General features: G+C 45.9%; 1 protein-coding gene across 5 annotated transcripts in view; it reads right to left on the bottom strand.

Moving 5' to 3' along the window:
* Positions 1-414: 414 nt before the first annotated feature.
* The window catches only part of LOC144941754 (metastasis-associated protein MTA1-like), a 65,018-nt gene continuing 53,322 nt past the window's right edge, over positions 415-12,110 (bottom strand). For 4 of the 5 annotated variants that reach the window (XM_078868168.1, XM_078868170.1, XM_078868169.1 and 1 more), the window contains exons 17-20: positions 11,577-11,612; positions 8,323-8,354; positions 7,375-7,529; positions 415-6,017 (exon numbers count right to left, since the gene is read on the bottom strand). In XM_078868168.1, the coding sequence (XP_078724294.1) occupies positions 5,861-6,017; positions 7,375-7,529; positions 8,323-8,354; positions 11,577-11,612 (380 nt within the window). In that variant the 3' untranslated portion in view covers positions 415-5,860. Of the gene's footprint in view, positions 6,018-7,370; positions 7,530-8,322; positions 8,355-11,576; positions 11,613-12,110 lie in introns of those variants that run through there. The other variant, XM_078868172.1, reaches the window with a different exon arrangement.

Genomic DNA, 12,110 nt, shown 5'->3' with positions numbered 1-12,110 from the left:
AGCAATTTGGGCGAATCCGGCAGATCGAGATTGGGTCCCAGCCACGGCGAACATTAGCGGCGAGTGACACCGGAATAGGTTCAGGGTCCCCCCACCCACCTCTACGAACACCACAGGATGGTCAAAACCACCCCCCTCCCTCCCTCCCATGATCGGCACGGCGCGGGTAGACTTACCGCCAGCAGTGGAATGACAAACATGGGCCGTCGTGCATTGCAACTGTTATTTATAAAATGCAGGTAAAAAAAATGTAATGAACACAGCCTGAAAAGAGAAAAACGTATAGCACTGACGTTTCAGGCAATGACCCTCCAAAGCAGACTATAGTTCATTTAATGCATAGCTGGATTATGTAAATAAGCTTACGTTTAAATGTTAAATATACTTTAAACGACAATCACCATCAATGGTCACAATCTATCCACTGCTAGATGAAGACCTCTCAAAGCCATCGTCATTAAAATTTAAATAAATAATAAATGCTATGGTGTTTTTCATCGCTTGATTGTATTATTTTATTGGCAAGAATTCCCCAAAACAGCAAAGATTCATTATGAAATTCACAAAGTATTCGTTTTTGTGTGTGTGTGTGACAGAGGGACGCAAATGATAATAGTACCGACTGAAATCGCTCTACTGGTATACACTCACAATGGGGAAGTCGGGGTATGGTTGCCCACCTTATCCACAGCGCAAACCTGGATACACTTCTCAAATTAGCAGAGGTCGATTTAGAACTGGGATGTACACACTGCAAACCCTGGCATCATTGTTGCCAGGGCTTTAAGTCCTGGCAGCCGAACACAATGCTAATTTTCTCGCACTGTCCGCGGTTAAACCCGGAGAGGTGGCAACCTTATGTCGGGGTGCAACTGCTTCCACCTTTTCCACCGTGTCTCGTCAAAGATGTCACAATACACCTCCCGTAAAGTGTGTGGAGGATGTGTGGAGGTGGGGGGGGTCAGGTAGGGGTTGGGATGGGAGAGATTCGAACCAGTGGTGAAATCAGTGATATTCCCGCCCCTTAGTTTGTGATGTAAATCTGTGCACACGAACTCGGTGGATAAGACATTTGACTTGCGGAATTCTACGCAACTTGAGCCGCAGGACCTCGCAATCAGCCATCTCCGCTATAAAGTGTAGCCGCTGATCAAATCAATCCGGAATGCGCCCCAACCTCCTCAAGTCTCGGTAGCTAAGCTACGTGGCCGGTGGTGGTACTAACTCATGGGGTAGGGGAAGGGGGTTGTTTCTGCAATATTTTTTTGGTACGTTACACGACCATATACTTTTGCTACACAACTGCAATCACATTACAGTTGTGTTAAATAATGAAGGTAAGAGACTAAATTATAGTGTTCTTAGAATGCAATGCTTTTTTTTATAAGGAGCTGAATTCTAGATAACAGTTGATGCACCATTATTTTTACATGAACTAGGGCCCCTTGAGCTACTTGGGGCCCTAAACGTTTGCTTAGTTGCTTGTGCCTAGCCCCACCACTGTGCATAGTACTTGGATGGGCGCCCCACCATGCACCCCCAGTTCGTCATAGGTAAGTGCGGAGCTTTGTGTTGGTCAGCAGGAGGCAGTGCAGCAGAACATCCATCCGTTGTACTGTAGTTATATGTCCCACGTCTGCCTTCACCAATCCGCACTGACCAGCGTGGAGAATTATGGTCAAAAAACGAGCCGCGCGGTATGGGCACGTCAACCCTCATCCAGCAGTGGATTGACCAAAAAAAATGTTGTACATGTGCGCATGGTAGGTACCAAATCTAAGTTTAAAACTAATTACATTAAAACTGCTTTGTGTGTTTGGTTTGTTGTCCTTCCCCCGCAACTCCGATTAGCACGGTTGGCTACGTACGATGCGAAAGAAGTTCAACATACATACAAGTACGACCACCGCATTCATTACTTAAAGTGGACTATGACAGAACTCAGGATGACCGTGGTGGTGGTGGTGGTGAAGCCATACGCGTACACCGCCATCGCCTTTAATCCGGCTCCCTGGAGAGTGGTGTTGGTGGCCCGTGCAGAGACCACGTGTGCAAGACTCCGGATCTGATGGACATAGGCCCTGGTGGAATTCAATGGGGGGCAACCAGTCGAATTCCCCACGTGGCTCTCCCCCCCCCATCCCACCCTGCCACCTGGGCACCATTGGGCCCTGCTGCAATTGCACCGCCTGCACACCAAGTAGCCACGCCACTGCTGATGGGCCAAGAGAGGGCCAGTCATTGAAGTACAGAAAGTGGGACTGCTGCTTCGATTTGATTACAAAATTAATAGTGTGTCAATGTGGCACATCTCGTGACTGCAAGGGCTTTAAAACCTATCGCATTAAATAGATACGAATAAAAAAACTATTCTTGCACATTTGATCAATTCGTGCATAGTGATCATAAGAATCGAATCATTGCATGCCCACCGCTGGCCAGTGTAAATGGAATTTTTAGTGTTGTACCCTTGTAAGTGAACGTTTTCTCTGGTGACTCCAGTTTATTTTCCAATTATTTGCCATCCGTGTAACAAATAATATGAACTAAATTCTGAGTACTCGTTAAAGAAATGGCCAAACATCTTAATGCAGCAGGAACCTCCCCCTCCTAACGTACTGAGGCTAAGTAATGCTCAGTAATGCTTCCTTGGATGAAGGGTATTGTTAAACTGTTGCTAGTCTTGTCATTTATATTATTGAGCAGTGGGCTCTTTACCCAATTCAGATTTAGTCACACTCCATGGGAGGGAATTACTCGGTTCACTGATGATGGTAAGTGCTTATCTGGATACAACTTTGAACTCTCGGTGAACGTTGCTCTACAGGTGAAAATAATCGAACCACCGGTCCTTGAATTTTTCGGAAGGGGCCCAAATTAAAAAAACAATTCCCGATTCGCCAAGTCAAAAGCATCGACTCAACTATATTAAGTGCAAAATCTCTTTCTTTCGGTCCCTTCTGGAAAATAATTATAATTTACAAGTCATTCAGTCCTGATCGTGTTAGATAACGTAGACCCCTTTTCCACTGGCACATCTGAGCGGAGCCAAGCCAACACGGGGCCAACTTGGTAACACGTGATTTTCCACCATTCTTTTGCTGTGCCGAACCGGAAACCAAACCGTAATACTCTGGGGGCCTCACAAAACATGTGAATCAGGGGGGGGCCAAACAGGGCCAGGGGCTCGAACATTAATAACACATTCGTTGCGTGTTTGACGTCCGACAGTACACTGGCGAGGGGGAAATTGAACGACATGGCATCGCCGTGCAGTGGAAGCGAGGTACGAGATAGCGTGGCGCTATTCCCCTAACACTGAAAGATCGTGGGATGGAGGTGGGGGGCGTTGATGAGGTGTCCACAGATGTACCACTGGGGTTTTTTTTGTTTTTTTTTTACTAAAACGGACGCATCGCCGCCCATAAACAAATACAACTGCGGTCTCGGTCTTTTTTAGACTATAAAAAGATGCACATGAAATATATAATTGCATAATTTAGCTATCGTCTTAACAACGCTTCATACAAAAAGAGAAAAGGTTGCCGCACCTTGCTTATGAACACTAGCTTATGGCCCTGGTAACACTGTTACTGCGATGGCGCGCGGTACAACCTTAATAACGGGTACACATGAGCTGCTAACCAAAGCACAGGCAAAGCGCCGGTCTGCTGAATGTATTGTGACATCATCCCAAAGCGTACACACGCAGATTTGTTAAAAAATGCAAATATGACCCATCTGCCACCCTCACCTCCCCATTGCAGCTCCTAGCACCAAAATGCAAATTGGCATTTTTATTGTCTCAAAAAAGTCGACCTCTCTCCTCACATCGTTTCACTCCAAAATATTACAACGGTAGCAATTTTTTTTTAAATGTAAAGTGGAATGGCTATTACACGCTAGAAACTAAACCTAGGGTAACATTTATTTATGTACATATTAGCAAACTAATAAGCCATCGTATGCAGTATTAACAGTTTCTTTTTATAAAGAAAATAACGTGTCTGGGCGTCAGAAAAAAAACCCAAAGCCCGCGACGAAAGTTGTAATTCTTCTCACATATGTAAGCAATGATAAGCAAATTTAGTAAAAAAAAAACGAGTTTACAACTCTTTTTGCAAAAAAACTTGATTGAAAAAATTTCTTCACTTTTCGCTTTAGCAAAAAAGTCAGGGAATGGAATGGGAGAGATTTGGGGGTAAAGATAGGGCGTTAGGGTGGGGGGGCAGCTAGGGGTGGGGGAGAGGTGGGGGCGGGAGTGATGCAAAAACAAAAATATCGGAGTCGACTCCAACCACCACATTAGCTCATGCAAAACACGACAGAGATCCGAGCCTACGAGGGTTCAAATTGCGAGGAGAGTCGATGGGGGGGGGGGGGTAGGGGATTACCTCTCGCCAAGTGGACAAACGACACGCTGACGGTCAAAAAGAACCCAGCGCGCGCTACGTGCAGGGCTTAATTTCTCACTCAATAATTTCCGGGTTATCGACATAGGGAAATACAGGTCAAGGTGCAGCCCTACAATTAGAACTTTCTCACGTCAATGTTGGTGGAAGGGCCTCCACTAGACGGAGCTCTAAAGAAAATGTTTTGGCCTACTCTTCCACGTTGGCCAGGCGTCTTGGAAGAGGTGGGAGTACCCACACTTTACCCCCATCACGCGCGACCCGCCGATCGACGAGCCGTGGTGATCCCATTGATACCCCTGGATGGCCAGAGGCAGCACGGATTCGGGAGGAGGAAGATATATGAAGCTTGCACCATTGTTTGGACTACCGCGCCAGGAAATCTAACCAAACCGAACTGGCGACCCCTGGGATTGCAAGTCGAGTGTAGGCCAACCGTTAAGCCACGGCAACACCCTTGGCGAAGCGAAGAGGGGGTGGTGGTGTGGGACTAGACCCTTAAGAAGTACAAAAAATCGCAGTCACTCAAAACTCACTGAAATCGCACAACGCCGGAGGCACCTGGGCAAGTGGACTAATACCCGGCAAGGTTCCCACACAAGCGATTCACGTTGTTGTCGTCGTCGTCATATTTTCCGAGGAGGCCACCCCGAAATATTTTCTAGGTGCAAACGTCCCCTGCGGGGGCGGGAGGCGCTAAGGGGGGATACACGGACGTTGAAAACGGCTACGAAGCAATTGGCGTGCGGCAGCTACGACATTGTCGACCGAAAAAAAACCGAGAAAAGTAATAAGAAAAATAACCAAAACAGTTTAGTTTATAATCGCAGACACTAAAGCTATCATGCCTGTTTACAGGGAAGAAAATAAAAATCCTTATTTGTGCGAAATAAGAAATCGAACTAATAACATGACGTGCTGGCAGCGGCAGGGTGAAGGAGTCAAGGTGGGCGAAGCGTGCGTGTCACGAGTGTCTGTGTGGGGCGGCACTTCTAGGTAACCACAATGCTCCTCATTCCTTCTATCACGCGAGCTCTCAGCTCGGGCCACGCGCCCTCCCCCCCTCGTCACTGAGTGACCTCATCCAGCCAATTACACGAAACTCCCATTTAAAAAAAGCGGCTTATGCCACGCAATAATCCGCTTGTGCGGTGAGTTCTCTTAGCAGGCCTCTTCAGGTGCCTCCTCCTCCTCCTCCGCCGCTGAAATCGCCATCATCCCCGGGACTTTTTTTTTTTATTGAGGAGGGCTTGCAGATGGTGATGGGGGTCGACGGCGTAACGATGGATGCAAGAGGGGCGAAGAGGGGGGCGCGTCACTTGGTGACATGGGTCCCCCCCCTCTCTCTTCCTCTCCACTTTCCTCCTCGATCTGCTCCTCCGCTTTCCACCGCTAGCTTGCTGTGGCTCTACCTCGTCACTCTTCCGCCTCAACCCCGACGTGCCCTCTCAGTCCTCGATGACGATGGGCTCGTCGTTGATGGGCTGGCGGGCGACGAGGTGCGAGGGCAGGCCGAGACCCAGCGGCGGTTTGACCGTGATTCGCCTGTATGGTCGCCGGGCTGCCCTCTTCATCTCGAGCGAAGGCAGCAGCTTGCGCACTTTCCTGCCGCCCGCAACCACAACAATGTCAAACAACAACAACAACAATCTTAGCTGCACAAATTAGGTACTGGACAGAAATACCTTTGATATGGCAACAAACACGCATTTTCTAATTGTAGCCACTGCGCTCAAATCATTTCTGTCACTGCAAGTGACAGAAGCAACAGGTGTGTTTGTATTCTTGGTTCTTTCGGTAAAATCACGTAGAAGGGAAAAAATAAAATAATAAAAATATAAAACAATACAAATTCTCACGACGTTTCGACTGCAACACAAGCAATCATCATCAGGTGTGAAATACACGGCAAGAAAATTTGAAAAAAAGTGGCCACTTTACCGAAAGAACCAAGAATAGGTGTGTTTGTGTTAATGCGTGGTTGCTCATCTGAGAGTCATGCAAATCAGTCAACCCATAAGGCCTTGGTTTGTCAGGTGACCTACCAGTGGCGCCTTAAACTCTTCACCTACCCTGGCACAAGGGTTGTGGTGCCGTCCCTGCCACATAATGGCAACTGTTGTTGCCCGCCAATGGAATTTGAAAGTCCTACTCGGCCCTCAGTCTTGAAAAGGTTTCCCGTCCCTGCTTTCAAAATCCAGGAGTCGTCACCGTATTACAAGCGCGCCGATTGGACATCCTTGTTTCTATCTGTTGCCCCAACAGTAACAAGCCGAAGCCCAACCAGATCACGGTGACTCCCATGAAAGCGGCGGTGGCGAACGGCACACCGCCTCTCAGCCTGGTGCTGTCGCCACCACAGAACGCCAGCATCGGACACGCCTGTGAAAGCTGCTTCGGTCAGTCGTTTGCAGATTTTTTTTATTTTTTACAGATTCCTACGGGAGGCTTTTTCATCAGCCATGATCAATCCACCGCTGGAGTAAGGCCTTCCCAAGCTACTATCGCCTTATGATGGCAAACGCTCTGTTCCTTGCCTACCGCTCCGTTATTCTTTTCCAGCGTCCCTCCGTAATCCCTTCTCACCTCGATGTGTCCTCCCCGAGCCCACTTACTTTTCATAATAGTTTGGATGATGTCATTGTATTGTATGTATGTTGAACTTCTTTCGCACCGTACGTAGCCAACCATGCATTAACCTGGGTATGTTCTATCCACGTGTTCCTAATTTGTCTCTCTGAATGTAATTCCACGGACGCATCTCTCTCCAGGCTTCTTTGCGCACTTTTCAACGTTTGACGGCAAGGGACTCACCCAATAGAAAACGGGCCAAACCGATCAAAATGTTGCGCAAACCTCCGAGCGACAAACCAGCGATTAAAAGGGGGCTGCGCCTCGGTGCGCCCGTCCTGCCGGCCGGAGAACGGTAACAAGACGCCGGGCGACGCAAACAGCTCTTCACCTCGTCTCGTCCGTGGCCATGAAGAAGACGTCGTCGGGAGCGTCGATCCAGTTCATGCGTCGTCGCTTGACAAGGGACATTCCCCCAGGCTTCAGCAGCTTCACGTTGGCCGGGTACGGTTTGCCGTTGATGAGGTACGGGCGCGTCCCCAGCGCCTGTGCGGAGGCACACGATGCGGGTAGAGTCGTGGTGGGGGGGTGGGTGCCAATTATCGTCACCGTATTCTCCGGACTTCACCGGCCACTTGGCACAGCGGTATAGCAGGCGGTCTCCCACAATCGAGCGGTTAATTAATTCAAATGAAAGTTAAAACGTGACGGATAGCAAAACTGCGGGCGAGTGCAACAAATTAAGATGATGAGTTAATTGCCGCTCCATCATTATCCTTGACCGTCACCTGGTTAAACCGACCGGGTGGGCCACCAGTAAAAATACGCAGTTCGCAAATCACAAGGTTATGAGTTCAAATGCCAGTTAGGGGTTGGATCAGTCCACCATTCCTCTGGGGTCGATACAAATGAGGACCACTTAGTAGGGAAGTCACCAGTGGCTGTCCTGTGGATACACTTGCCCCATCTTAGGAATCTGGAATTGCCTACATCTGGCTCAGGGCTCGGAACAGAAGAGAGCACTGCCTCAATGCTCATCTGAGTAGAATCACTTTAATTCTCCAGATTATTAGATGCTTGGGAAAGTAAGACCCCCCCCAACACCAAACTTGTGTCTGGTGTCAATAACTTTATACAAATCTGGAATAACACACACAAAATAAAACACACACTGACCAGATCATAAGCTGCACTCCCAACTATTTCTTTAAAATACAGGGGAGAAATAGTATAATCTGGAGATTATGGGAAAATTACATGAGTTATATTATAACTCATAATTATTATAATAACTTACGTAATGGGAATTACACAAATATTTACAGCAGCGAACACTTACCAACTGCCTGACTTGTCCATGGTTCGAAAGACCTGCAAAAAACGAAACGGATATAATTTTACTTGGATGTATATTTTGCAACACAATCGTTAACTAATTTGGCCACAACCAATGGAAAAATGTCGCTGCAATTAAGTCCATGAGTGACTAAAGTAAGATGTTCCATTTATAGGCACGATTCAACATCACATGGCTATGGAATATTGGCCAATTATAGAGGTTATTCTCATTAAAAGGACAATTCACTCAGTGGTAGAAGGGGCACTTTCACTGAAGGCCGCTGGAAGAAACGAAACCGAACCGGTGACTTTGTCTCCAGTGGGCATTTAGCTGCGTTAATTCTTAATCAGTGACGGACAGTGAGGGGGTGTCAACAGCGTGCGGCGACAAGAGACGGATTTGAGAAGGGTGTGGGAAAGCCATTCCCCACTGCATTATCTGCACTGCCAGCCCATCGATAAACGATGCAAAAGACTTTCTGTAAAGATTAGAGAATCAGCAGACAAAAAGGTGTGTGCAGGCTGGTAACTTAAGTAGTAATACAAGCAAAAGTGTGATTTCTAGACATAAAAAAGTGTGATTGTTACGGCAAATGCATACATAAGCCACCATACAAACTGGGAACAATTATTCAATAATACGTCGATTAAAACGACTCTTATGCTCACGACACACGCAACCGAAGCATGCGTCTTAGAATGTATCCATCAAATCCTTGTCCCAAGCCTCATAAACGCGTAATATGTGAAAGGATGTATTATTTACAATTAATGCAAACTAAATACAAATGATATTCCAAATAGAAACGACTGATTCACAGAGGGGTGAATGTTGACATGACTATCAGAGACCTGGCCAGAGTAAAGATAAAACACCAACACTTAAAGAGAAATCGAATCGTCAACATCCAGCCATGCCTCAACCCCACGGTTAAGCAGTAAAAACACCTATAGCCGGCGAAGAGATATGTGGTTGTCAGCATGTGACATCCATAACAAAGCACTTATTGAAGAACTGACAAAGAAATTGCTATGTTCTCCTTATCTTTAAGGCAATGGGCTATAATTAACTGATACAACTACAAATTGCATGTGCGACTAACTCCTCCATAACAGTGGCAGGAGACATCAATAGCCGGTGGTGAGTAATGTGGTCAAGCATTGCGATGTCCCTCAAAACGCCATTGTTGAAGATCTAAAGAAACGATCTGGGGCTTTTCCTCATATCTTGAAGACAGTGGACAACGTGTAACTGTATTATAGCTACATATGGGATGTGATGCTACCTCCTCCTACTCCATACGTGGGAAATAATTAGTCGCGTAAGTTTTCAATGCGATGAAGTGCAATTCATCACCCACATCACATTGTATTGTATAGTATGGGTCTCTATGTAAGTCTATTGGTTTCTATGTGAGACTATGGGTCTCTATGTGACGCGATGGGTCTTTATTTCAGTCAATGGTGTCTGTGCAACCTTACCAATAATCAATGCCCAACACACATGCTTTTGCAGCATGTACAAATGTAATCAATTTCGTGGCCCCAGATACCAATGAATGGCTTTCCATATTCAACAGTCACAAACCCAGTCTGTTCATTTTCAAATGCCACATTAATGCCGTATTTATATGATTGAGCCAAAACTGCCAATTTATTTTCGGCTTACATTTTAATTGTAAAGGTGCTAGAAGATTTAAAGGTGTCACATAACCTTTGTAGACATCCCAAAGTAAAGCCATATGGTCTTAAAACACGTACATTTGTAGATTTGGAGGTTATGGCATACTTCTTGCAGTATGTGTGCGAGAAACATTTTGGTAAGAAAATTTGGTTTGACATTACAGTGTAAATTTACACAGTCATGATACAGTCCATTCAATACATCATCAACATCATTGTAACCTCCTTTGCCAGTAGCAAAATATGATAATTGGTTTTTGACCCTTTTATCTGGCAACAAATGGTGTAAATGCTTAACCCGAGCTCTCATACTCTGATGGTGCATTGTCTTTGAGTTGTGTGCCTTTTGGCGTCATCTGGTCCAACACCATGTGAGACTAGGCTCTAAGAAAAGCTGTCTCGGGTGTGGACCAATCAATTTCAAGGACAGTGCATACATTATCAAAGTTGTGTGTTTTTGTTTGCATTCCGACTGCAGGTATTGTGGTCAATGCAAACATGACTCCTTGTAAAAAAGGTGTCAGTTTTGTTGCCAGATAAAAGGGTAAAAAACCAATTATCACATCATCAACATCTTCATCACTATATCAGGCTGGCTCAGTTTCATCTAAAGTCACGTGGATGAGTTTCTTGGTAAGATGTGATCCAGATTTGTTTTTATAGCGTGGTGTTTAAAATAGGAGTGCTAAAAAAAGATGCAAGTTAAATAACAGCACCTCCTCCTCCAGGCAGTGCTGTTAAGCACGACACACGTCAACAACGCACTGTAGTTTGTTTTCCAAATTCACCTCTTCAACTGATATTTGCCTCATGCCTAGAAGTTTTTAAAAAAGTTAATTAAAATACACCCCTTGACAGGGGTATACCCGCTCATCGGGACAAATACACACTCACACAGCTATGCACAATCACACGCATAGCTGTGCACACACACGCACTCACACATTGACATGCCTTCCAACTGCAACTCCACAGCTATACGCAATGGTCATTGATGCAGCAGAGCCAGCAGAATGGATCACACGCAAGGGGCAATAACACCTTGCGGGTAAAAAAAAAGAAAAAAACGCTGAAAAATGTGCAATTCAGTTTGGAAATGGGGAAACAAAGTTACTATCTACAGCGGTTTCTCAACTTCTGTTCTCTTGACCTGCCACAGTCCTCGTTTGTGTGATTACCCAGACTTTACATCCACAAATTGTGTGGCGCAATGGTGAGCACGCTACGCTGTTCACCGGGTGAGACCCGAGTTCGATTTCCAGCCACAGTTAACATCAGTGGCGAGTCATGTGAAATGGCCCTGGGCCTCACACCTTCACCAACCCACATTGACCACCATGGTGAAATATGGTCAAATAACCCTCATGTATCATCACGGCGGATTGATGAGCTGAATGTTAATTCACATTAAGCCACTGCATACTGAATGCACGGGATGGTTGGTAATCGTGGAAATTTGTGCTATGGGGGTCACTACGACTGGAGTCGAGACATACTGCTGTACAAACACAGGAGAAGAGGGAAAGAAATGGACATTCAAGAAGGTGGTGCAAGCACACCATGCATACTCACCCCTGTAGGGCATCAGAAGACGCTTCCTCATGTTGCCTGGGTGGTCAATGTGGGAGACACGCACAGAAACAAGTTAGTTTCCACTGTGGACTAGCCTCCCTGACAGTGTAGTCACAGTCCATGGACTGAGCAAAAATGCAACCAAGTAAAGTGACAAAACTTTATAGGCAGAGCTTTACACTTGAACCATTAGTAGCTCAGGGCAGCAATCAGAGCAGCAGCACATCTGTGTGTATGTTGAACTTATTTCGCACCGTACGTAGCCAACCGTGCTAATCGGAGGTGCGAGGGAAGGACAACAAACTAAACACAAAAAGCAGTTATAATATGACTTTAAGATGTTGAAAACTTTTGACATTTCTATATCACCCATGGCTAAAAACATTTTGTTATCTAAATTTTGGCAACCCAGGTGGTGTCAACAGGTGAAATATCTTGCCTGGGCAGAATAAAATTAGGGATGCTTATGCAAGCCCAGCACACAATACAGTGCTTGTTAAAGACTCCTGTGTAACCTACTAATTAATGCTCCAT

Source organism: Lampetra fluviatilis, chromosome 25, assembly GCF_964198595.1.
Source record: "Lampetra fluviatilis chromosome 25, kcLamFluv1.1, whole genome shotgun sequence".
NCBI lineage: Eukaryota > Metazoa > Chordata > Hyperoartia > Petromyzontiformes > Petromyzontidae > Lampetra > Lampetra fluviatilis.
Note: the sequence above shows the minus strand (reverse complement) of the source record. Positions and strands in the feature narration are given on the sequence as shown.